We start from the raw sequence: 27,071 nt of genomic DNA on the forward strand, positions 1-27,071 counted from the left end.
AGAAATTTCGGCGGAATGAGATGTTATCAACCTAAGCAAGGGGCCGGAGGCACTGTGGATGGAAGGCGCAGCCACAGCCGAGGTATCCCAGGACAAGAGCAATGATGAATGACATCAGTCTTTCCTGTGTCAGGCGTCAGCCTCTTGCCAGTGAGGTGGTGAGGAGGGCAAGTGTCCACATGATGGGCCTGCCCTCTAGGCCAGGTCAGACTGCTGGTCCCACAGCTGGCTGAGTAGATCTATCCCAGGGTATCAGAGAGTATCCAGGTCCCTAAAGAGTACACACCGTGTACCCCCTCCCCCCCCAAGCACCTGTACCCTCTTCTGCAGACCCTGCACCTCAGACATACACCCAGAGCAATATAGCTTCCATCACACTCTCCATCCTGCAGAGGGCCCACCCATCTACTAGAGGCCCCCGCGCCCCAGGGTGTGGTGCATGTGCCACCGCGGTGGGGACTGGTGCTGTCTTCCAGCACATGGAACATCCCTGGTCCCCTGCACCTGCTCAGGCTCCCCTTCTCTCCTGAGCAGGACATGTGTCCTCTCTTGAAATAGTTAACCACCTTTCTCTGTTATCCTGCTAACGTCCAAGAAGCAGCAGCAATGTGGACAGATCCGAGTATTCTATGAATGGGGTTTGAAGCGGCTATAACTTCCCTGTCTCGGTCGAGCACTAATATGCGGAACACAGCTGAATTGACTTGAGGGTAGCAAAGAGAACCTTAGTTACCTTAGTGGGGAAGCAGCGAGTCCTGGGTTGTAGTGTGAGGCGCTGTGCCCCCTTGTGGCCATGCCGGGAAGCAACGCCTCACTTCTTACAGCACCTGAGCACCAGGGCCCAGCCTGTGCGGTGCCCCTCGGGTGGAACAGTCTCAGACTCCGAATTTGGGCTGGACCAGAGAGAAATGACTCTTTGACCCCTGCACCTTCTGTCACACCCCCGACCCCGTGCCTTCCAGCCCCGCCCCCACTCTGTGTGCCTGGCCCCCGACCCTCTCCCATCCTTACCCCTGCTCCATCCCCAGGTTGGTCCGGGAGGTGACTGGGGTGAACGTGAACATGCGCGTGGGAATTCACAGCGGGCGAGTACACTGCGGTGTCCTTGGTCTCAGGAAGTGGCAGTTCGACGTCTGGTCTAATGACGTCACGCTGGCCAACCACATGGAAGCTGGAGGCAAGGCAGGGTGAGTGAGGGCCCAGACTTTGCTTCCCACCCAACCCCACTCAGGGTGACTGTCCCGAGGCATGGGGCAGGGGGTGGGCAGGATGGGGTTGGCAGAATTTTAGTAGAAGGTCCTCTCCTTAACAAATTACTTGCACCACACCATGGCAAGTTGTAGGGAGCAACCTCTCAACCTTTGCCCGGGCTTTACCCAGAAGATATTTGCACAAAACAGGGCAACTTGTTGTGTGATGTGATAGATGGGGTAGAGTTCTGGAGGAGGGAGGAACTGTGGGTAATTTTCAGGGGTGGCCAGGATGGAAAGGATGTGAGCTGGCCAGGGTGACTGGGCGGGATTCGGACAGGTGAGGAAGGTAGGAGTGGAGAGAGGGCCAGGATGAGGGACCACAGTGAGGACAGGCACAGGTATAGGAAACATGGTATTTCCAAGGAATGGAAGTAGAGCACATGACCGCTTAGGGACCAGTGGGAAAAACAGTGCCTGTGTTAAAAGAACATTCGTGCCAGGCTGGGGTATCTGGACTCAGTCGTGTACTCAGCCAGAGTCACTGCTGGCTCCTGAGCGGGTTTGTGAGATCTGTGAGACAGGCTGTGTCCTTCTGACAGACTAATGATGTATTCTGTGATGAGGATGACATAACGTAGATGTGATGTGGTGTGGTCAGGTGGGAAGGGGTCTACCTTGAACAGTGGAGAGATGCAGTGTGTTGAGGCTGGGATCTAAGTTGGGCTTAGCATCTGAGCCAGGGTTCGGGCCCTGGGGTTTGAACTGTGGCCAAGTCGGTTGCAGTGTGGTTCTGTATGGGGACTGGAGTTCTGAAGTCATGTTTTCTGCCCTGCTCTCCCTGCATCTCTCCCCACCTGCAGGCGCATCCACATCACCAAGGCCACGCTCAACTACCTGAATGGTGACTATGAGGTGGAGCCAGGCTGTGGGGGCGAGCGCAACGCCTACCTCAAGGAGCACAGCATTGAGACCTTCCTCATCCTGCGCTGCACCCAGAAGCGGGTCGGGCCAAGGGCTGAGGGGCCGGGTGGACCGGGTGGGCCAGGTGGGTGGGGGAGGGCTCCAGGGGTTGCTCGGCCTTCTTCTTCTGGGGAGGAATGTTTCTTGGCAGCCGCTACCTTGTCTTCTCACTCTTCCCTTGAGTCAAGTCGTGAATTCCTCACACGGTCGTGGTTCCTGCATCTCAGGAAGGACATGAGAGTTAGAAAGGCCTTGTGACGGCTGACAGCAAAGAGGGAATGTTTTCATTTTGCTTCTGTTGCAAAAATGCAACAGGCCTCAAATCAGTTAGCAACATAGCAGTAGGCCAGGGCATGGAAATAAAACAACTAGGAGGTCTGTCCGTCATCTACTGTATCTCCAGCCATTGGTTTCATCTCTGCCTTGCTCCTTGTCTGTTGCGTGAACTAGGTGGATTCGTTCCTTCCCTATCTCTTCGTCTCAATAGGTCTCTGTCCCTGCAGACCTTTATTTCTCGAGAGGACCTCTGTTCTTTCCTTCTTTCACCTTATAGTCCCCTTCTTCCCCCTCACTTTGTCCCATCCCACACTTGCCCAAATATAAAACTGAATTATTAGCAGACTTTGGCATTCTATTTTTAATAGTGTCATGTTCCATGTTCTTAATTTTTAAAGTGAATGAAGAGAACATTTTCTATTTCTCCCTAGATTAAAATGCCTTTTACTGGTGAATCTTTCCATTGAACTGACCTGTTGGTCAGAACCTTTTGACAGAGAAATCTTCCCTCTTCCTTTCTTAAGAAGTTAGACTAGGGGTGCCTGGGTGGCTCAGTCGTTTAAGCGTCTGACTCTTGGTTTTGGCTCAGGTCATGATCTCATGGCTCATGAGTTCAAGCCCCGTGTTGGGCTCTGTGCGGACAGCTCAGAGCCTGAAGCCTGCTTCAGAGTCTGTGTCTCCCTCTCTCTCTGCCCCTTCCCTGCTCATGCTCTGTTTGTCTGTCTCTCTCTCTCTCTCAAAAATAAATAAACATTAAAAAAAAATTAAAAAAAAAGACATTAGACTAAAGATAAAATTAAGCTGGGAGAAAAGTTCAGAGAAAGTGTTGAGTGACAGCAGAGGTTGATTTTTTAAAGGGATACAGGGCTCCTTGGGACAGGTGTCCACCCTGACAGGGACATCACACGGGCACCTCATCCGCCGCAGCAGTGCAGCCCTGGAGACAGGTCCTGGCTGTGGGGCCCCTTCCAGGGAGCTGTGCCAGGCCCCCCACAGACCATGAAGAGGGATGGGAGGATTTATACGTTCTGGGGAGAGCACCTGGTGGCTTATTTGTCACATTTTTGAACATTTGCTTACTGTTTGACTATAGTTCAAGTGAACTGACCTCCTCCCAGGCCTTCCTCCCACCCCCTCCCCTCTGCTAGGTTGATGAGGTCTTCAGCCCCACCTTCCTGCCCCACCCAGGCTGAGGGCTGTTACCTTCTACCCTGGATTCTATGGGGTGTGTTCTTCCAGCTTCTTGATAAGCGGTCCAGAAAGGATGAGTGACACCCCGCATCCAGAGCAATGTCAGCTGAAGTAGGCTGTGTCCCCTCCCCTCTGTGTCCCTGATCTGATGGGCTCCCTTCCCAGGCTCAGAGAGGAAGTTGAGGGGAAGGCTGCCTCAGGTCTCCCCAGGACCTCTCCAGCCCTCCAACTGGAGCCCATTGGATGGATGGACAGACAGAGATGATGGTTGGCACGTGGGGAGCCAGCTGAGGCCCCGCTTGTGTATTTGTACAGTGTCTATCGGCCTTTGCATCTCAAGCTCTAGTGACCCAAACCTCTCCGAGCTGCCTTCTGGGCAGCAGGGCCTGTCTTACTGCACCCTCTGGCAGAACATGGTTGTTTGGGATAAGTTGAGTGGATTGGAATCCTAGGTTTCTTCTCCCTCCTTCACCTTGAGCGCCTCAGACCCAAGCTCTGCCCACCCCTGAGGATTCTATGCCAGTGACAATTGGGAAAGCCTCTTTGCTTTCTCATAAGACCAACCTCCCACCTAAGCCAGCTAGGGCTATGTTGGGGAATTTGGAGGGATTTAAGATGCTTTCTCCAGTGAGCTCTAGGATCCTGGCAGATGTCTAGGCTCCAGGATGTGCACAGAAGAGAGGGGCACCTGCCTCAGCCCCTACCTGGCCAGGCACCTGGGAGCCATGAGAAACTGCCCACTTGGGCTCACCTGGTAGGCTCTGCCCACAGACTGATGCATGTGTTTGGCACTCCCAGAAAGAAGAAAAGGCCATGATCGCCAAGATGAATCGCCAGAGAACCAACTCCATTGGGCACAACCCGCCCCACTGGGGGGCTGAGCGTCCCTTCTACAACCACCTAGGGGGCAACCAGGTGTCCAAGGAGATGAAGCGGATGGTGAGTAGTGGGGGGAACAGCAGGTGGGCAGTACTCTCCAGGGCTAGGGCCTTCCTTGAGTGTGAGGATGGGGTCAGGCCCCTTGTGTTGCCTGATGGCACCTGGAGAGCCACAGAATCCACTTTGGACTAGGAGCCAGAATGCCTGATTTCTGGCCCTGGGCTCTCTCTATGAGTCCCACAGGCTGGAAGCAGCCCCTGAGTCCAGCCAGAGCCTCCAGTGGTCCGTTGGCACTGTCTGGTGGGCACCAGCTTATCAGGTGCCCTTCCTGGGCAGCTGAAAACACATCCTTTGGCTCAGTTGCTCAGAGACCATCTCAGTACTTTTTGGTGAAGTGCCAGGTGATGGTCCCCTCTGCCCTCTGTGCTGAGAAGTGCCCCTGCTCACTGCGGGGCACTCTGTGGGGTGAGCAGAGGCCATGGAAGGGGCGGGGGACACGGGACCCCAACTGCCTTGGAGGACAGACACCCCCCCGCCCCCCCACTGTCCCTAAACACACACCAAGAACAGGCTAATTCAGGATGTGCTGCCTGGGTTCTGTCAGTGATGACAAAGAATTCAGAGGGTGAGAGGAAGAGGGAGAGGGGTAACAGAAGTCAGGGTCTGGCAGCAGTGTTTTCCTTTGTTTTTATCAAAGAGTTTGGCATCCATGTCCGAACAAACTCCTTGGCTCACAGGCAGCCTGGTTCCCATGGGAGTCGCCCACCGTGAGAGAGGGGTGGGTGAAGCAGCAGGTTGTGGGGAGCCATGTGTGTGTATGTGTGTGTGTGTGTGTGTGAGAGAGAGAGAGAGACAGACAGACAGACAGAGAGCGCGCACACGCACGCGCCAGGGTAGAAGAATGAGGTGGGGCGCGCCAGCAGTAGGATCCCCAATTTGGGGTCTGTAGGTTGGAGCAGGTTTTAGCTACAGCAGCAGGGACTAGAGATAAACTCCATGAAAATCCAGCTGAGTCAGCTGACTGAGCCAGGGACAGGCTGGGGACCCAGCCACTCTGCTGCTTGCTAACTGGCAAATAGCAGATGACAGAGGTTCAAGGAAAATGTGTAAGATCAAAAAATGAATTGAGTCAAGACCTCTATTTTAGTTTTTGACAGTCAAGAAGCAACTTGCAGGACATGAAGGTTATGAGGGAACAGAGTGGGAGGGACCCAGCCTTCCCCCAGGGCTTTGAACTTGGACTTCACAGGTCTGGCCAGTGCCGCCCAGGCCACTAGCCACATTCCCTCTCCCTGGGGGGCCCTCCTCAAGGCAAAGAGCAGTCGGTGGACCTCTTTGTTCTCACCCTAGCCCTTTAATAATCTGCTGTGGATTCTGTATCCATGTGACTGGGTCCAGAGGGGGTGAGCACAGTGTGGGGCCACTGAGAGCTGGGTGCAAAGAGGGAGGCTCTCATCCAGGTGGGAGGGAAGAGGAGCAGAAAGACAGGAGGGAGAGGACAGAGCTGAGCAGGAGACTAGGCGGGGAGAGGAGAGGAAGAAGAGCCACAAGCAGGCAGGAAAGGTGCCTGGTGGGCTTTCTCTGTTTAAAATTGTTGGAAAGCTTTTTTCTTTGGAGATACTTGGTGTAAGCAGAGTCTTCAGTTATTTCAGAGTCCCAAAGGAGACAGTTTGGAGCATAAGCACCGGTTTAGCAGATGCATTAATCATTGTTAGGACCAGGAGCCTTGGAACCATCAGCGGAAGGGCTGTAACTGGGGAAAGGGCCGTCTCGGGGGAGACTGGCTGCCAGGCTCCTCCGTGGCATCAGCTGCCTCGCCAGCACAGAGGGATGGGAAGGTGTGTGGAAGAACAGGGTTGGGGACGCCTCTGCAGCAGCCTTTGGGAGAAGAGACTCCCATCCCTCATCCTGGCCAGGCAGAGTCGCCAGAGGCCGGCGTCAAAGGACCAGTTCCAGCCCCCAGCCCGCCCAGTCTGAGTGTCTAGGCTGTTGAGGGGGTAGTTCTGCCAGCCACCAGGCACACCACTGACTTCTGGTGTAAAACTTGCCTGAAATCTTTGGTAAAGATGCTCAAAAGGAGAGATGCTACCCTGACTTCCACCGATGGTGGGGGTGGAGGATTAGGTTAAGCGGTGTCTGAGAACACTAAGAAAGGTACTAACCTGTAGGCAGCACTCTTATTTCTTTAAATCTTGTTTCGGCTTTTACTCAGCTTTTAAAACGTAGTGACGAGCTGCTCTGGTGTGTGCTTAGGCACAAGTGTCGTGAAGTCCCTGAGGGTACTTACTAATAAGAAGGTTGACAGGAAGGGCATGCAGGGGCATCTGCTCATCTAACCAGGGAAGCTCTGCATTCTGTGGGGGCAGCGGGCTGAGCCCGAGTGCCCAGAGGAGATGAGCAGCTTGCCAAGCGGGCGTACGAACCTCCGTGTGGATGAGCCGAGGGGCCGTGGCCTCTGTTCCTGCTTTTAGGGCCAAGGGACCGGAATTGGGAACCACACAGGACCCCCTGAGCTGAGCTGGGTGCTGTGGCAGAACCCATGTGAGGGTCCTCCTAGCCAGGCTGAGGACCGTTGTTCTAGAAGTAGTAAGCAGATCGTGAGACTTGAACCCATCTGCGGGACTGTGTTCTTAACAACCATTTGCCAAGGTTCTTTTGCCGACACCCTAACCCAGTGCTGAGCTCTCCACACTAACATGGCATCCACCGGACCCAGTCCCCAGCCAACCCCAGTAAATGACCAAAGGAGCGTAGGGGAAGGTCAGAAATAGGTTTGTTAAAAACGTGTCGGGTAGATTTCTGAGCTGCAGAGACCTGCATAAGCATAGTACAGCCTGGTTGTCCTCAGTCCCGGAGTAAAATCCTTGCTGGCCCCCGTGGTGGAATTCAGTGCCAGCGCCTCACCATATTCTGCGGAGAGCTGGCCTGTCCAGGCCCTGTGCTGCCCACTCAAGCTCGTGCTCTGAGGGATCGCGGGGGGGCACCCAGCTTGGGCCTGCTCCCTAGGCGGAGCACCCACTTGACTAACACCAACTCCTCCAGCCTGGGGCTGGGATGGTGAAGTGGGCCGGGTCTTACAGCCTGGACAGAGGGCCCGATGGTTCTCAGAGGACAAGAAGGGTCTGGCATCCTCGGAGGAGCTCGGGGTCCACAGTTGGGCACTTGGATGTGCCACTAGAGGCTGCCGAGGCCCCTGGGGCCCTCCACTGGGGGGGGTAGAAAAGAGAACATGGGGTGTGGTGTGGACCCCACATCTGTTTTAGTTCCTGGCAACTCTGGCTCATGAATGCTTTTTGCATTTTCAAACTGTCTGCAGTGTGCATAAAGAGAGGTGTGTTCATTTGGCCTTGGGTTCACCTGGCGCTTACTGACCTCCACGTTTGCCCAGCAGTGTGCCCCACGCTGGGCCCCAAAAGACCACAGGTCACACTCGGTCCTTGCCCTGGCAACTGGAGCCTTACCTGACACAGTCCTGGGGCTGCTTGCTACCTCCTCCACTACCTCTTGGATTCCACCCCTTTGCCACTTTAGGGAACCCACCCTTCATTCTGCCACAGCTGGTCACACCCCGAGACACATCTGTCCCTTTGTGGACTGCGTAGATAAATAGGGATTTGAGTTTGGAGACCGGTAAGGGACCTTCACACTCACCCCTGCCCTGTGTATGTGAGCGGCAGTCAAACCCATGGAACACAGGTTTCTCACCCCAACCAATCCTGGCTTTGTAAGAACACGCTAGTTCTCATACGCTAGGAAAGCTGTTACAGGTAACTGGAGCTTAACTTTCTTAAGCTCAAAACATGTGAATTCCCAGATTTTGTGTGCTCAGTGAGGCTGGGGTGGGGGCAGTGGTCACTTAATGGTTTCTCTTATTCCATCTGAGTAAGTGGTAGAATTGAGAGGGACCCACCAAGCCCAGGCTCTGGGGCAAGGGGAGTTGGGGAATTGGATGTGGGGACAGGAAGAGCTTAGACACGTGAGTTTTGCCAGTGGGCGACATGAAATCACAGTGTGCCCCCAGCACGTAGCAGAGCATATCCCATAGGAAGAACCTGGCTGTATTCACTGAGGGAAGGAAGGACAAACTCCTGGGTGACAGTCCTCTCTCTGTGCAGACTCCTCGGTGAGCCGTAGAGAGTAAATGAGCTGCAGCCTTCCCGTAGTCCCTCTGGAAGCCTCAGTTCTCCATCCTCTCTGTTCTCATACTTCTTTCCTTCTCTCTCTGTCCCTCTTTTTTAGGGCTTTGAAGACCCCAAGGACAAGTGAGTAACATGCCCTTCTTTATTCCTGCTCTCTTGGCCTGGGGGATAGGCCCACATTCGTCTTATAGCTCAGTTTCCCCGCATTGCTTGGGGAGTGAGGCCACACAGCCTTGGCTGAGAATGACCAGAGCACTGCAGCTGACAGATGGGCAGCCCAGGAGCCCAGGGCCGAGAGGCTGGGCTCGGCACTGCCCGTTTGTAATCTTCCCACAAACACACACGTGGACATATGTGTGCACTCACAACTGCATACGTGCATGCTCTTCACATACCTGTGTGCACGCACACACACGCGCCTGCTGCTCTCAGCAAAATGCAGACCTTGCACGTTGGTCACCAGGTCTGGCCACATCCTGGTGCCTTGAGGGAATGTGCTCCTCTTTCTCTTCCATTTCCTGGTTCTTGGGGGCTGTCAGAAACCCCACTCAAGGACTAGGCATCACCTTGAGTGATGGGCTTTTAGTTTGGCACCCTGATCATGACACCTGCTTCCCAGAGGGTGCCCTGGGCCGGGTTAAAGCAGCGGGGTAGCTCACAGCCCCTGGGGCAGCAGTCTTGCCTCCGTATCTTGGCCTTTATTTCAGGATGATGGTACCGCTGGAGAGTGAAGAGCAGAGACTGTTAGCTGTGGGGAAAAACAATGAAAACTTTGATGATAAGTCATATTATACTATAATAATATATGAGTAGAGTCAGAAAAGTCTTACTGTCGGCGAGGCCCTTCAGCCAGAAGGTCAGACACTGGCAGCTTTCTGTGCATGTGTGCAGTTAAGAAGCGGGGGGACTTGGGTTCCGGATCTCAGTCCCAGCTTCCCCAGCCCTTATTAGGGCCCTTCTAATGGGCCTGGGTGCATGGGCCCAAGTGGGCCCTCTTGCGGCGCCCCCTGGTGGTCAGCCTGCGGTGTGTCTGCATGTCTTGCTTCCCAGGAACGCCCAGGAAAGTGCAAACCCCGAGGATGAAGTGGACGAATTTCTGGGCCGTGCCATTGACGCCAGGAGCATCGACAGGCTGCGGTCTGAGCATGTCCGCAAGTTCCTCTTGACCTTCAGGGAGCCTGACTTAGAGAAGAAGGTACAGCACCCTGGGTGGGAACGAGGCCCTGGGCAGAACCAGAACCAGGGGGAGGGGACAGGACAATAGAAGGCTCCCTTCTGCTCTCCATCACCATGGAAAGAGCCCTTTGTCTCCGTTCCCTCTGCTCCAATGCCATGCTACCCAGTAGATGGAGATTTTAGGGGGACTTTCATGGTCAGAAGAGAGAAGTCTTCACTTCCTCATGTCTCCATTTCCTTATCTGGAAAAATGGGGATATTTAACATACCTTCTTCATAGGGTCATAGTGAGTATTAAATAAATCCATATATAGAAAGCACATAAGATAGTATTGGCCACATAGATGTTCCGTGAATGTCCATTGCTGTTTATGTTATTTTTATTATTGCTATGTTTATGTTATTTTTATTATTGCTATTATTGCTATCATTATCATCACCAGTGGATCCCCCTGCTGCCTCTGGCACACTGGAAAACATTTGGAAGAGGCAGTCAGTTGAGATCTCTTTGTCCCATCTCCTTAAATTGTGACTGAGAGGTTGGGTGACTTGCTCTAGGCCACCAGTGAAGTAGTGAAAGAGCCAGAACCAGACCTTGGTCCAGGGTCTTTGTCCACGCCACGGCGTTTTCCCAGTGTTGAGTTAAAACGGGCTTGTTGAACTCACGTCATCGTCCGGTGAGGCAAGCCTAGGAGGCAAGCACTGTTCACCAGCAGTTAATGGAACTGAGTCACAAAGCACCCTCTCTGGTGACTCTGTGCCAGCACAGCCTCTGTTCCCACCGCCTGTTGGTGTCTTGGGAGGAGCTGGGGCTGGGAGCTGGGCCCTCAGAGACGAGCTCTGTGATTTTGGGTGAGCCTCATGTCCTCTCTGAGCCCCAGCTCGCTCACCTGGGAAGTAGCAGCTATATAGGTCCAGTACCTACGTCCATGCATAAGGATGCCATAGACCTGATATGTGTCCTCGTGCGCAGATGGCGCTCTGTGATGTGAGCCATGATCGTGACGAGTTACTGTCATGGTGACCCGACCTACAGGAAGTTTCTGATTTGACACAATTCAACTGTCCTCCCCAACAGGCACCACTTTATAGTGCTTTGGACTGGTTTCTTGAGCACCAAGGCTAGTGCTGGTTCTTCCAGGTCTCCAGGTCTTGGGAGTGTTCTGGGGTGGAGCGGGGCTGGAGTGGATGGAGTCTCTGCCCCTCTCACCCCGCACATCCCTCTCAGTACTCCAAGCAGGTGGATGACCGATTCGGTGCCTATGTGGCATGTGCCTCGCTTGTCTTCCTCTTCATCTGCTTTGTCCAGATCACCATCGTGCCCCAGTAAGTACCATCCCTCTGGCTGTGGGGCTTCAAGGGTGGGAGGGGAGGTCATGTAGGAGAGCAGAGGCGGAGGTCTGCGCTAAGCCTGTTTAGAGGGAGAAGTTTCCAAATGTGTCCTCGGTGGGACCGGGAAGCTACAAGTCTGACTCCCTTGTGACAGAGAGGTGAGTTGCTCCTTCCAGGGTGGGAGACTTCCCTCTGGGCACTGCCTTGCTGCATGAGAGACTCCTTGTCGGCACTTCGTCATCTTGGCCCATTGTACCCACACTGCGGCTGCCCATTAAATCACCCAAAAGTACTCAGGTTTGCTTCTGTGTGACCTTTGGTTCTTGCAAAATCATCAATACATCTTCAAAAGATAAGGGTTTTCTGCAACTCTGGGTATTTTAAAGAATGGATTTCTGGTTCTGACGGCTTTCCTCAAAGAGATATTCTAGAATGCTTCCAAGGACTGACTGTGTCCCTTACAGAGGCCTGTAGCTTCTGAGGAACCACTCGGATGTTGCCAGTGGGCTTTTTGAGATGAAGTGTTAGGGACATAGTCACAGTAGAGTCACATCTAAACAGGAAAGATAACTGCTCCATGTCTGTTTGTGTGTGTGTGTATACATTTGTATGTGTGTGTGCCCATGTCTGTACACATATTTGTTACTTCTTATGCAACCTTTCAAACATACAGAAAAGTAATTAATATAAGCAGCACCCATCCCCTATACTGTAAAGTATAACTATTGTTGGTATTTTATAATTTATCTGTTTTTTTTCTGCTTATTTAAATTTTAGACAAAAGGACATTCCCCCCTCCCCTCAAAAACCCTCAATACAGTCCTATTTTAAGGGCTTTCCCTTCTTAACCACAGTGCCTTATACACCAGACAAAATTAGCAGCGGTTCTCTGCAGTCGTGTAACACCAAGTCCATGTTCAGATTTCCAAAATTGTCTCCCAATGTCTTCAACTGTTAGTTTATTCATAGCCAGGATCTACCCAGGACCCACTGGTTGTGTTCAGTTATGTCTCCTAAGTCCAACTTGATCCAGAAGGGGCCCCTCATCCCAATGCCTTCTACTCTTCATTTTGAAATAATTATAGACTTATAAAAAAGTGACAAAAGTATTATGGAGGGTTTCTGTACATCCTTCATCCAGTTTTCCCTCATGTTGACCACTTACATAACTGCAGTGTGATGGTTGAAACCAGGAGATTAACACTGGCATGACACACTAGTAACTGGGGTGACACTAGTAACTAGTGACCATAATCTAATTCCGTCAGTGTTGCCCCTAATGGCCTTTTTGTGTCCCAGGGGCCAGTCCAGGATCCCACATTGCATTTACCTCTTCTGTCTCCTTGGCTCCAGCTAATCTGTGATACTTCCTCAGCCTTTATTTGTCTTTTGTGGCCTTAACACCCTTGATGAGTACTGGCCAATTAATGTGCAGATGTCTCAATTTGTGCTTGTCTGATGTTTTCTCATGATTAGACTGAGGTTATGCTTTTTTGACAAGAATCCCGTACAAGTGATGTGTCCTTCTTAGTGCATGTTATCAGGAGGTACACAATGCCTTCATGTCTTGCTGCTCAAAGCCTTGAATTTTTAATGACACGTTGTTGCAGAGATAGCCATTACATGTATACCCACTATGACTCTGTCAGGATACCAGACACTGGCAGCCAGTTCCACTCTGGTTGTGCAGCTGATGCCCATTGCCCCCCACACGGAGGTGGCGCAGGGCTGGTGGGACTGTGGGTCCTTATTGCCACAGGATCCAATTTTTCTGGTACTGAAATGGAGCTACAGGTATAAATAGGCAACCTAGTCCTTCTGTCCCACTGCACCTGCTAGTCCATTTAGCTTGGGCACATAACCCTGCCTCTGGGCCGCTTTTCTTTTTCTGCAGCATGGCTTGTGGGCGGGGTTTTCCTCCTTCCCTGCTCTGCCCACAGTGGCTTCATTCCCCCTGGCCGCAGCTCTGGTTGCCAAGGCATTGACGGAAGTCTTTCTCTAGCAGTCCTTTCTCTACAGAAGCAGGAAAGACCTACTTTAAAGGTCCTTCTTTCCCTCTGAAGAGAGTTCTCTACCTTGTTCTATTTGTGTAAGGCATCTAAGTGCTGGCCTCTGGGGGAGCCTGAAACACAGACGCCCTTTGGATGCCTCTCTAGAGGTATTCACCTGCCTTTTCAAGTCATCCACTTGCCTTTAACTAGCTCACAACGCCTGGCATCTCTAGGCCATTCTCACTCCCTGAAAGGGAAAAGGGACTTCTGTGGTCTCCTGATATGATGGTGTGTACCGTGGCCAGCCCCTGCCCCAGGAGGGCCAAACGAAGGTTCCAGGTGGAAAGTCACTGGCCACACTTTTGTCTGAGGATTCTGGCCCATGGTGAAAGTCACCGGTGATCTGCCTCGGGAAGAAGGGGCGGGGAGGTGGGGGGGTTCCTTGCATTTTCTTGCTGAACTGGCTGAAGAGCAGGGGAGCAAAATTGAGTAGGACTTGGTGTAGGGCTTGGCAGGGGACAAGATTTAGGGACTCTCTCCTCTAGAAGGATACATCACTGATGTTTCTCAGAGTGTCTGGTCGGGCTGCTGACAAATGCATTTTTAAAAATGATGGCTGTTTATCAAATGTTTCCAGCTTTCACAGTTAATCCTAGCTGAGAGTAACTACTTGGAGGGAATAACCAGGTGATTTTTAAAACAGGTCCTTAATTAGGCAAAATATTGAGCAGGTGACACTTGCTTCTCCATTTAGCCCCCCTCCCCCCCCACCCCCCCACCCCCCCCCCGCTGCAGGCTTCTGCTCCCCACAGGGAGGTGCGGGGAGGTGGCAAGGACAGGAGCCAGACCATTACAGAGGGGTCCTGAATCAGTTCTCAAGGCTGTGTAAGCCCTTCTTAGTGAATCAGGGGCTAGAAAAGACTGGGCAATGGATTCAGGGGGAATGGAGCAACTTTCTTTTCCTTCCAGAGGTTTTCAGGGCCCCAGAATTCCCCACCTCCTCTCTTTTTCCAGCTCCGTGTTCATGTTGAGTTTCTACCTGACCTGTTTCCTGCTGCTGACCTTGGTGGTGTTTGTGTCCGTGATTTATTCCTGCGTGAAGGTGAGTCTAGCTCGCACCTGAGCCCCCAGCCACCTTCTTCCCTCCCTCCCCAGCCCACTGATAAGGAGCTCCTCCTAGGAGCCCAGGAGTCACCCTTGGGGTCAGGGGTACATTATGCTGGGGCACAACTCTTGATTGGCATTGGCAGCAAGCTCGACTATAGGGAGCACTTTGTCAGTGGAGCCTTATTTGTGTTGGCTACTTTAATCTGCCTTTGCAAATCTTTGCAACAAGGAGGTAGTGTCACTGCCTCTTCTGTCTGTCCCCTTGGTATCCGGTAGGATGAAGGAAGGGCACCTAGCACAATGCCTGCTTGGAGCAATGGTCAATAAATATTTGCTAAAAGGCTGAGTGTGGAAGAGACCTCTCTCAACAACCCCTTCAGTGTCCCCATGTGCCTGGAATTGGCTCTGGGGGGACCACAGGGATGATGGCTTTTGAATCGCCCATCATATAGATGAGGAGAGTGGCCCAGAGTGGTTCAGTGTTTCAAACAGGGCCACACAGCTAATAATGTGGGCAGAAAATCCTATTCTGTGTTTTTCTCCCCTGCCTCCTCTTAGGCAGGCTGTGTCCTTCAGGAGACCTGGCCACAAGCCATTCTGGTCTGTGGTGGAAATCACTCAGGTTCCCCTTTGCTTTGTCCACCAAGCCTTTCCGTCATTTCCTTCCCTAGTGGTTTAAGACTTCCCTGGTGGGACAGCCTGGCCCCAGAAAGCACTCTGTCCTCAGGCAGGGACAAGCCCCTCCGGCTTCTGCTGTAACCATTTCTCTGCTCCTCCTCAACACTCACTTGGAGCCAAGCCCTGGGCAGGGTGGGGGGCAGACTCTGCCATCATTCCCTACACACACTGCAGTAAGAACCACATTCTTCTTCTGGAAGGATTGGACCTTTGTCACCTCCAGAGTCCCCTTTCTCTCTCCACACTCAAAGCAGGGTATTTTGTTAGACTGTTAATTGTTTAATTACCTAATGGTCAAGGTCTTGGTGGACTAATTGTCAGAACTGGAAGCCCCCCCCACCCCCCAACTGGGAATCCTCCGGAGTGGTTTAGCCCTCTCCTTGAGCGGATACAGAAGGTGACACCCCGAGAGAGGCAGGGTGGGCCTGGGTCAGTTGGCGTGTTGAGCTGTGTGCTTGGCCAGTGACTTCACAGCCTCATAGGGTTTAATCCTAGTCCCCTGCCTCTCCACCAGCTCCTTCCTCAAGTCTGTGTCGAGTCACCTCCTGCCTTTTGGTCTTTCTGTTGTCTTGCCCCTACACCTCACTCCCAACCTGCTTTTTCCCTCGGGAGCACTTCCACTTTCTCTATCTCGTGGCTGTGAAAGTACATGGTACATTCACAGTAGCCAAAAGGGGGAAACAACACAAATGTCCATCAACAGATGAATAGATAAGCAAAAATGGTATATCTACGCAATGGACTATTACCTACCCACAGAAGGGAATGGAGTTCTGACACATGCTACAATATGGATGAACCTTGAAAACATGCTTAAAGAAGCCAGACTCAAAGGGACATGTATTGTATAATTCCACTTGTATAGAATATCTGGAATAGGCAAATTCATAGAGACAGAAAGCAGATAGAGGGTCCTGAGGTTGTCAGGATGGGGAATGGAGAATTAGTGCTTCGTGGGTGCAGAGTTTCTGTATCGAGTGATGGAAGGGTTTTGAAACTAGGGCATTTTGGAAATAGAGTGGTAATGGTTTGCACATTATGCATATAATTAATGTCACTAATTTGTACAGTTAAAATGCAAATTTTTTATCTTTTTTTAATGTTTATTTACTAATTTGAGAGAGAGCCAGAGTGTGAGCGGAGAGGGAGACACAGAATCCAAAGCAGGCTCCAAGATCTGAGCTGTCAGCACAAAGCCCGATGCGGGGCTCAAACTCACAAGCCGTGAGATTATGACCTGAGCCGAAGTCAGACGCTTAACTGACTGAGCCACCCAGGCACCCAAAATGCAAATTTTATGGTACATGTATTTTACCACAGTAAAGTCACAACAACCTAAGAAAAAAGGTGCACCATAGCTAAAAAGGCCTTGTAAACATTCTTTACCTGAACATTCAAAAGAATCGTCTCTCTTTTTAAGTTATAAATTGAGGCAAAGTCATTGTTTCACTTACCCAATGAGCTTATTCAAGTCTGAATCAAAGCTATATGTAGTCTACAATTTTAAAACTAGAATCTGGACTTCTCTCTTTCCTGTTCCCTGCTTTGAGAAATCTGAGCTGCTCTGACTTCATTTATGTTTCCTGATTGGCATGTGTTCCTGATGGTAGGGGGGAGTGGAGGTGGGGGAGGAAGGCTCATGGCCCCGCCTGCACTGGCTATTTTGAGTTAATACTTTGGTTCAGTGAATTCTTTTTGCCACTGTTCGAGATTATTTATGAAAATCATTCCTGCCTCTTTGTGTTTTTTTGAATCTATCTATTTTGTAATCAATGTCGCCTTCAATAATTTTATTCTCAATTCCTTTATCCAGCTCAATGATTTTTCTGACGCTTCTGTGGTGGCCAGGGTTCCCTCGGCGGGAGAGCCTGGTGGATGGAGTGCCTGTCCCCCACCCACTCCATCCCTCGCCCCTCCGCACACACCCCCCTCAACCAGGAGAGGCTGCTGCTTCCAGCTTATAGATATAGAGCTTCTATAAACTATTTAGGAGAAAAGTGCTCCCTGGCGTAACAAATCTGACACCTGCTGATTTGGGCCTTTGGGCCAGGAGTCAAGTAGACTGTAGTACCCACCTTGAGGTCCTCACTGCATTTCCCTGCACTCCCCCCCCTCCCACCACCACCTCTGATGCGCCATCTGCTCAGCATTTCTCCACTTTCTGGGAAGTAGACCCTCACTGGAGAAGTTGTCTGTAGCTTGAACTCCTCTTCCATTTCATTATTCTTTCCTCTTCCATGTGGATGAACTGTTTGCACACTGAGATGTGACAGGGGTACTTCTCTGGCATCTGTGCAGCAGGGTGGACTGGCCTCGCTTTCCCTAATGCCGGGCGCGGCCTGTCCTGGACCCCACTGCACACTGCCTGCAGATGCACGGACTAAAAGTTGATTTTATCACCTTTTCAAGGTATTGCCCTATAGCTGACTGAACTGGAATTTTCCGTGTCGTTCTGTTTTCACTTCGAAAACACTTGCCCTTTAGCAGAACCCAGACATTTCTCATCTTACTTGCACAGTTTTTCAGGAGTCATGGGCAGTGGCTTTCTGATGAGATATGACAGTTCTAAATTACCCGCAGCATGAGCCCAGCGGATCCAAAGCCAGGCAGCTCTGTCAGACATGGTTTCTTTCTCTTTTCCATTTGTTTTCCCATTTCCCCAATACAGCGTGGCCTTACTTGCTCAAATGTCGATGTTTTCACCTTTTTGTAGAGAGAAATGTGAAGAAAGTATCGACTGAATTAGTCGGATTAGCCAAGTTAGTTGTGTCAGCTGTCTGTCAGGGAATGGCTTCTTGGGTCCTTTTTGTGGGAAAGTTTTTCTGGAACTTCCCACCGAGTGCTCCGATGGCCTTTTCATGGTGGGCCTGTTTGGTCCTTTCCTGACACAGCGTGATCTGGTTCACAGACATCTCTGGGGACTTGGGGCTAACCTGGTGTCTTGGTCTCCTGGCCTCGCTGCTCAGAGTATCAGCTTCCCTTCAGGGCCCCGCGGTCTCCGGGCTGCTTTGCCCTAAGGATCATCCCTGGAGCACTTCTTTTCTTCTGGCGATGCCGTCTCAGAAGGCCAGTCTGAGCATCTGCACACGTCGCTCCTCCCTTCCCTCGGCATCTGTGCTGCCCTGGGCCCCACAGCTGCTTGTCTTAGAAAAAGCCATGCTGAGGGGCGCCTGGGTGGCTCAGATGGTGAAGCGTCTGTCTTCAGCTCAGGTCATGATCTCACGGTTTGTGGGTTTGAGCCCCGTGTCGGGCTCTGTGCTGACAGCTCAGAGCCTTTAGCTGCTTCAGATTCTGTGTCTCCCTCTCTCTCTGCCTTTCCCTCACTCATGCTCTGTCTCTCTCTGTCTCTCAAAAATAAATAAACGTTAAAAAAATTAAAAAAGAGGGGCGCCTGGGTGGCTTGGTCGGTTAAGCGTCCGACTTCGGCTCAGGTCATGATCTCACGGTCCGTGAGATCGAGCCCCGCGTCGGGCTCTGTGCTGACCGTTCAGAGCCTGGAGCCTGTTTCAGATTCTGTGTCTGCCTCTCTCTCTGCCCCTCCCCTGTTCATGCTCTGTCTCTCTCTGTCTCAAAAATAAATAAACGTTAAAAAAAATTTTTTTTTTAATTTAAAAAGAAAAGAAAAAGCCACGCTGCATCCCTCCTTGCCATCACACAAGGGTCCGGACTCAGAATCTCAAATTGGAAATGGCTGGAGCAGTGAAGCAGCCCAGACACCCACCTGAGACTGGAATCCCTTTATGATAATAAGGATGGGCTGGCCTCTGCTTGATTACCTTCAGGGATGGTGAGCTCAGTCATGTCTCCTGAGTACAGCCTCTCCTCTTTTTGGGCACCTCTGACTGTTCCATCAGCCTCCCTGTGACTTCTGCCCCATCCTCCTATGCTTGTTTCTGACAATGCTAGCATTTCTGCTACCTCCACTCAGATGGGTAGAAGAGGTTGGCTGCCTCCTTTCCCCACCTTCTGGTCTGGGCCCCCCTGTCTTTACTGTGGCTCATTAGCACGTTCTTACTTGGAAGGCCAGACTCCTTTCCTGCATTTTGGAGCTTGGGAGTAGATAGGCACAGAAGGAGTACTTGGCCACATAGCTCTTGGCGTGTGTGCGCATGCTTGCGTGCACAGGTGTATACATGTGTGTGTTTAAATCTCCATCCTCCAGGCTGCTGGCTCCTCTTAGCTTGTCTCCCACAGACTCCCGGGACCTGACTGCCTGAGCTCCTGGGAACTGTGGCCAGGGCTGCTTCTAGGCTCTGTGTGCTCTGTGCAGTCACCAGAAACCTCTTCTCCCTCCCTGCAGCCTGAAGTCCACCACCGCACCCCCCTGCCCTTGCTGGCACTTCTTTCAACCCCAGCCTGGCTACTGTCCCCAGTTTCTGAAATAGGGTCTTACTACACTACAGTACCTCTTACCTCTTAGGTATCTTCTGTCCTGTGGGGACTTTAGAGCCCCACACTCACCTTCTCCTAGCATGCTCAGGGGCACGTTTTGTCTATTAGAGGATACATTTTGCCAGACACACGTTTCTTTGGGGATAGAGAGCATTTCACTCCAGGAGGCGTATCTTCAGTTCATCCCATGGCTGTTGAGCCAGGCAGTTGAGGGTCCACATCCCAGCTCTGCACTTGGAGCTGTGTTTTCTAAGCTTTGAAGAGGGCGTTTATCATATCCATACTGCAGATGGGGTCAGTGAGGCTCAGAGAGGTTAGGCAGCTTTCCTGAAGCCCTGGGGCTAGGAGGTGCCATAGCTGGGATTTAAACCCCAGTGGTTCTAGATTCCAGAGCCACAGTCCTTCCTCCCAAAGACACTGCTTTTGTTAATATGTCCATTTGACCCCAAGGAGTGCAGTGGTGTGGAGCCTGCCTTGTTTGGCCTCTGCAGTTTTTATATCTTTAAAAAAAAAAATGTCGTAAAGTAGGAGCTACTGCTTTTTAAAATCAGTTTCTTGTCAAAAAGGCTGTTTTCTTCATTTTTTCCCCCATTAGATTTCATCACCTTTTTTCATCTCTGCAATACCTTGACCCCACATCACAGAACCAGGACCCCAGGCTGGTCATCAATTTGCCTGGAGGTTTTCAGAGTGGCCGAGATCAAAACTGTCCTTCACCCCAGTCATGGTTTATTAATTATGTCCCCACTCCTGTATTCATGTTGAATTGATTTGAGTTCATCGGACTGGGAATGTACTAGTTTGGAATTTTTTTTTAATCTTTTTGTTTTTGTTTTTTGAGCTCTAATTGTGAGTGAGCAGGCATTGAACAATTGTTTGCACAGGCACAATTATCCTGCTGGAAAAAAAAAAAATAGTCTCCAAAATCTGGTGGCAGCTGTGATGCATCTCTGTGAGAAAACTCTGTCCAGGTGAAGACGTTCACCGTCCGCACTGGGATTAATATGATGGGAGTTAGGGTCAACATACAGATGAACTTTTTGACTACAGGAGATGAGATACTCTATATCAACTGATACCAGAGCAGGATGTCAAATCTTCTGGAGATTTGAAGTTTTAAAGTGAAGAGCAGGTCTTTTTAAAGGATGACAAAGGAAATCGGCTTGTAGCAAGCCAGTGCATTAAAAGTCAATCATTTGTTAGATGTGAAGTACTTTTCCAGCCTGAATTTTAAAAATAGCCTGCAGTTCTTCTCCCGGCCTCTGGGTGGCCCCTGTGGGGCTCCTGGTCCCACCTTCCCCGGGAAGCAAGCCCGTGTGCATATCCTGTTCCCCAGCCAATTTCTAATAACTAATAACTTTTGCCTACATCTCATCGGTGAGTGCAAAATAATAAAAGAAACCCTTCAATTGATGGATAGGGTGATTAGAACTGAAATTATTTAAATAACATGGGTCGGGGGATAGGATGGAATGGCAACATTTCAAGCAGACAAAAATTAGAAACCATCTGTCATACCTTTTCAGAGTGGGATCCTCTTACTAGTGCCAGAACACTTTCCCCATCTATGAAAAAAAAGTCCTTCAATAGGAAACAGGGATTTTCACTTTTACTGGCAATAGAGCTCTTTAAAAATGCAAATATTAACTAAATTTTCTATTGAATTTAGCAGCTCACAAAGCACTTTAGTATGCATCATTTCACCGAGTCTTCATGGCCACCTTGGGAGATAGATCTCCCCTACATATAAATAGGAAAGCTGCAGCTCAGAGCCCTTGATGATTTTCCCAGGGTCAGGCAGCTGGTAAGAGCTGTGTAATAAGTTCCTTATTGAGATACAATTCACATCTATAAGATGCACCTTTATGAAGGTGGATGAAACTGTAATTCAGTAGTTTTTAGTATATTCATAAAGTTGGGCAACTGTTAACCACTATAATTCCAGAACATTGTCATCATCCTGAAAAGAAACCCCATACCTTTTAGCAGTCGCTGTTCATTCCCTGCTCGCCACAGCCCCTGGCAGCCTCAAACTCTCCTTTCTGTCCATATGAATTTGCCTGAACTCCTACAACGTGTGGCCTTTTGAGATTGTCTTCTTTCACTTAGCATATACTCTCAAGGTTCACCCGTGTCATATCATGTAAAAACATTTTGTTCCTTTTCATGGCCAAATGACATTCCATTCTGTGGAAATATCACATTTAGTTTATCAATTTGAGTAGTTTCCACTTTCAAGCTATAATGAATAGTACTGCTATGAACATTTGTATACGAGGTTTTACATGGACTTACGTTTTCAGTTCTCTTGGGTATATACCTACAAGTACAGTTGTTGGGTCATATGGTAACTGTTGATCATTTTGAGAAACTGCCAACCTGTTTTCCAAAGCACCTGCACTATTTTACATTCCCACCAGCAATGGATGAGGATTCTGATATCCCTATGTCCTTACCAACACTTATTATCACCTGACTTTTGGATTATAGCCATCCTGGTGGGTGTGAGCTGGTATCTCATGTTTTTGATATGCATTTCCCTGATGACTCACAACAAACATCTTTTCATGTCATGTGCTCATTGGCCATTTGTATAGATTCTTTGGAGAGATACCTATTCAAATCATTGTCCCATTTTTAAATTGGGTTATCTTATTGTTGAGTTGTAAGAGCTCCTTGTATACTGTAGTCCCCCCCCTTATCCATGATTTCATTTATTATGGTTTCAGTTCCTGTGGTCTGGAAACAGATGACCCTCCTTCTGACGTATCGTCAGAAGGTCAGTAGTAGCCTAACACTACCTCACGGTACCTACATTATTCACCTCGCTTCCTCACATCACGTAGGCATTTTATCATCTCACATCATCAGCAGAAGGGCGAATCCAATAAGATATTTTCAGAGAGAGGAGAGACCACATTCACATAACTTTTATTGTAGTATATTTTTGTAATTGTTCTACGTTTGTATTAGTTATTGTTATTAATGTCTAACCATGCCTAATTTATAAATTAAACTTTATGCTAAGTGTATGTATATAGGACAAAGCATAATATATATGCATTTCTGTACTGTGTACAATTTTAGGCCTCTGGGGGGGGGTCTTGGAATATATCCCCACGCATAAGAGGAGACTACTGTATTCTGGTTGCAACACCCTTATTAGAGATATGGTTTGCAAAAATTTTCTCCTATTCTCTGGGTTGTCTTTTTGCTTTCTTTCTTAAATGGTACATAATACAAAATTCTCCATTGTAACCTTTTTAAATGTACAGTTCAGCAGCATTAAATGAATTCACTCTCTGGTGCAACCATCATCACTGTCCATCTCCAGAACTTTTTCATCTTCCCAAACTGAACCTCTATACCCATTAACCAATTAACTCCCCACTCTGCCTTTACCCCTGGCACCCGCCATGGTGGACAAAGCCAACTGTGTAGATACAGTGGACTGAGTCATTTAGCTACCAAAACTGAGGTGGGTCTTTGGTTGGACATGCTGTTTGTCTAATTGAAGGAAATGTAGGGAGGGTAGGTGAGGGGAAACAGGAGATCAATGGGAGTCCTGAACAAAAGGTTCACTTAATTCACTTGTCTAGGGCCCCACCCTCCTGCTCACATGCTACTCTGTCCCCTTCTCACAAGCCCATTTCCTCCCTTCAGACCCTAAGTTTTCTCCAGGTCCTCAGACCCACAGCTTCTTACTGCCAAGAAGCCTTCTGACCCTCCTTGGGAAAGTTCTGGGTCCTTCCAGGCTTCCTTAACTGCCTGATTGTAACCCTGACCGGCCCAGAACTCACATGGCGGATTCATGTGCCTTTTCCTCTGTTCTGCTGGGGCCCGGATAGCACCTTTCCTTCCACCACGCCTCTCTCCCCTGTAAGCTTCCCAGGTAGACTCACTCCTGGCCAGCCGCAGATTCTGTGCTGTCGTCGGCCGGGAGCAGTGGGTCAGTGGTGTGAGCCATCGCACACTTGCACACTAGGAGGGCATTCAGAAAGGACCTGGGGTTATGCTGGCACGAGACAAAGGTGGAGGGGAGGGAGGGCTCCCCCAGCTCCTCTATGGCGGTCTGGAGAGTCCTCACTGAACTCTGTTCTGTCTCTCTCTCCCTCCTCTTCCCTTGGTTCAGCTCTTCCCGGCCCCGCTGCAGACCCTTTCCAGGAAGATCGTGCGGTCCAAGACGAACAGCACCCTGGTCGGAGTGTTCACCATCACCCTGGTGTTCCTGTCGGCTTTTGTCAACATGGTAGGTGGCTCTACCCCCCACGCCTCCCTGAAGCTCCCTCTCCCCCAGAATTTCTTATTCGGTCTTCCTCTCAGGTCTGGATTCAGATTTGACTCCTAAAGCCTCTCACACAGGCTTTTAGTTCCTTGCTCTCAAGGCTGGAGGGACCAGAAAGACTCAGGAAGTCCCCAGGGGACGTTTACGAGCCCTAGCCTGGGCAGCCGGGCCAACCTTGCCGGCTCCTTGACTTCTTCCAGGCTCCTCTCCTGTCCCCCCTGTCAGTGTCAGGCTGCACCTGAGACCAGGGTGGACAGACACCCGCTGCCCTGTGGAGATGGGCTGCCCTCGCCTGGCCCCCACAGCTGACCCTCTCCCCCGCTGCCCCTAGTTCATGTGTAACTCCAAGGACCTGTTCGGCTGCCTGGCGGACGAGCACAACATCAGCACCAGCCAGGTCAACGCGTGCCATGTGGTGGAGTCGGCAGTCAACTACAGCCTGGGTGACGAGCGGGGCTTCTGCAGCAGCCCCCGGCCCAACTGCAACTTCCCCGAGGTAATGGGCAGGGGGCTCTGGGTGCAGACAGACCCCTCTGCCCCGCTCCCTCTCTGCCTTTGGCTGCTCTGGGGGAGTCAAGGGCTCTCAAGCTCACAGCCATCCCAGAGACCTTGTCCCAGTCTCTCAGTCCGTGTGCCGTACATCAGTGAACGAGGCCAGCCTTCTCCATGCAACAGTAAAACAGCATGCTTGCCGTGGGCCAGGCACTGTGCTGAGTATTTGACATAGATTTACTCATTTCGTCCTCACAGCAGCCCTTTGACATAGACACTGTTAACATCTTTTTTACACAGATGAAAGTGAGGCACAGAGAGGGTAAGTCGCTTGCCCAAGGTCACACAGCTAGGAAGTGGTAAAGCCAGAGCTTTCACCCAGGTCCTCTGGCTCCAGAATTCTTAGCCTTAACCTGAGGGCAGAGCTGTTTGTGGACCCTCCACTTTGGAGCAGGCCTGCCTCAGGAGAACCTGCCTGAGCTTCTCTGCTATGGGCCAGAGAGCAGGGAGGGAAGCAAAGGAACCCAGTCCCAACCCAGTACTGCCATCAAGGTCATCCTTTCAAAGTGTACATACAATTCATTGGCTTTTAGGATATTCACAGATGTGTGCAGCCATCATCGTAATCTAGGTAGAACATTTTCATTACCCCCAAAGAAATCATACCCATAGGTTATTGGGTTTAAACACCGAGAACCCTTAGAGAGCAGCATGCATTAAGTGCTGATGGTAGGTGCGGTGCTTCATTTACCTTTTCCTCAGGAAGCTCTCCGAGCCTGAGGCCAGGCTTCCAGCCCAGGGCATCTACTGCATGCACTGGGTAGTCCCATACCCCAGATGCCTTCAGGGCTCTCACGGAACCTGTGAGGTGATGGTAGTTGTTACCCTTTTCTGGGGAAAGTCCAAGCTTTCATCCAGTTCCAAAAGGGCCCCGTGACTCACAGAAAGGTCCAGAACTGCAGTGAGGGCCGCCGGGGCAGTCACAGAGCTGGCCTCCCTCCCCCAGCCCTGGGAAGGAGCCCGATCCGTCTCCCCTGTACAGATGGGACAAGGGAACCTCCATGAAGGGCAGGACTCCCGCCAGCATTCACCTAGACAAGCGCCTCTCTTCCACCTGCCGCTGGGTCCGGCTGAGCCCTCCCAACCTGCCGGGGCGGTGGGGCGGGGGGAGGCAGCCGAGTCTCCCTTCTGCCTCTGCTCCCTCGTGCAGCTGGCGGAACTCACAGGAGCTGCTGCTTGAGGGCTGTTTGCTGAGAAGCAGGGGCTTGTTTGATCTTACAGTTGCCCCTTGGTGGCTGCTGCTTCATGGCAGATGCTGAGGAGTGGGCGAAGAGAGTGGGGATGGTGGCTGCAGGGCTTATTCCGGCTCCTCACTTGAGGGAGATGGTTGGTCCCAGCCTTCAGCCCTCACCAGTCTGACCGGTTCCAGTCCCACTGACCCCAGGCCTTGATGACTACAGAGCTCTCAGGTTCACATGTCTTCTGATTCAGCAACTCCTCACAGATCCCAAGGCCCTTGGGGACACCACCTGTAAGCCTTGGCCTCCTGGCTGTCTGGCTCAGGGTCTGAATGGGCATCCAGGCTGGCCCTGGGGGCTCCCTCCCCACACACCCCCCCCGCCCCCAAGGACAGGATTATTATCCTTGGGGCTGTTTTTATCTGGGTGGACACCCCCCCCCTACTCCTTCCTCTGCCCCTGTTCCAGGTAGTGGCTTGAGGCTGGCCCCTCCCAGGGGGCCCTCTGTATCCCCTCTCTGGGTTCCTGAAGGCCTGAAGAGGCTCAAGGTCCAACCTGGGAGCGTCCCCCACTGCCATTTGGCCTCCAGCCCAAAGCAGAGGAAGTGCAAATTGAGTCTGAGTGCCTGACTCAGAAGTCACGATGCTAAATTTAAAAGAAAGAACAAAATAACGACGATGGCATGTCTAGGATTAGCATCAGGGGACGACAGAGCAGAAAGGAACCTCCGAGGTCTCTGGTTCAGCTCCTCTATTGTCTGAGAAAGAAACCGAGGCTCCAAGACCAGAAGGGACTTCCCCAGGGTAAATCGTGTAGGGACACAATCCCTGGTCTGCAGCCTTCTGGGCCAGACAGATTCAGAACTTTGGAATTTTTCAGAGTTTGAAAGAGTATCTCACACCCCCAGTGTAGCCTGGGCAGCACCTGATAATGAAATACAGTAATATTTCTGCAGCAAAATGTATGAATCGTCCCCAGAAGCAGGCTAAAGATGATAATTAGCATCACATCACGTGGGGCAGGCTTTGTCATCAAATAAGGCCAGTTCAGATGTTGCCACCACATTAGTCATGAAAATAGTTTCGGTTTGCAAACCATGGGATTTCACGTTGCAGGTCAGGGGCTGGGGCCTGTGCTCTCTGCATTTACTGAGGGCACCAGGCACTTCCTCTCATGGAATGGCAGCGGTGAGCCCGTGACATTGGAGCTTTTGCAGATGGGGAAAATGAGGCTTAGAAAAGTTGAATAAATGGCGCAAGTCACACCAACAGTCCACAATGAATCAGAGTTACGACTCAAGTCTGCCTGAGCCTGGAGCTCTGCTCTAACCACTGGGCGCTGCTGCCAGCATTGGCCAGACTCAGCCTAGAGCCCCATCTTCTGGTTCCTAACCAGGGCCCTTCTGGTTTCGTCACAAGTTCGCATTGGCCGAAACGTGGTTGGCTCAGGGGGGCGGGGCGTGGGGCCCGGAAGGGTGGGGCCGGGGCGCTGAAGCCCGCTGCCCTCTCTCCGCAGTACTTCACCTACAGCGTGCTGCTCAGCCTGCTGGCCTGCTCCGTGTTCCTGCAGATCAGCTGCATTGGGAAGCTGGTGCTCATGCTGGCCATTGAGCTCACATACGTGCTCATTGTTGAGGTGCCCCGCGTCACGCTCTTTGACAACGCTGACCTGCTGGTCACCGCCAACGCCATGTAGGTGGCTCCCCACACTGGGTCTGGGGCAGTGCAGGGAGGTTGGAAGAG

The 27,071-nt window shown here is 51.1% G+C and overlaps 1 protein-coding gene across 1 annotated transcript in view; it reads left to right on the plus strand.

The window, feature by feature from the left end:
* ADCY5 (adenylate cyclase 5) overlaps window positions 1-27,071 on the plus strand; it is a 105,847-nt gene that overhangs the window by 66,913 nt on the left and 11,863 nt on the right. Inside the window, exons 6-15 of the mRNA XM_030328747.1 lie at window positions 1,029-1,187; window positions 2,054-2,195; window positions 4,419-4,559; window positions 8,739-8,761; window positions 9,689-9,833; window positions 11,043-11,140; window positions 14,152-14,239; window positions 23,447-23,563; window positions 23,931-24,095; window positions 26,845-27,020. Coding sequence (XP_030184607.1) covers window positions 1,029-1,187; window positions 2,054-2,195; window positions 4,419-4,559; window positions 8,739-8,761; window positions 9,689-9,833; window positions 11,043-11,140; window positions 14,152-14,239; window positions 23,447-23,563; window positions 23,931-24,095; window positions 26,845-27,020 — 1,254 coding nt within the window. The remainder of the gene's footprint in view (window positions 1-1,028; window positions 1,188-2,053; window positions 2,196-4,418; window positions 4,560-8,738; window positions 8,762-9,688; window positions 9,834-11,042; window positions 11,141-14,151; window positions 14,240-23,446; window positions 23,564-23,930; window positions 24,096-26,844; window positions 27,021-27,071) is intronic.

The sequence above is a fragment of the Lynx canadensis genome, chromosome C2 (genome assembly GCF_007474595.2).
Source record: "Lynx canadensis isolate LIC74 chromosome C2, mLynCan4.pri.v2, whole genome shotgun sequence".
NCBI lineage: Eukaryota > Metazoa > Chordata > Mammalia > Carnivora > Felidae > Lynx > Lynx canadensis.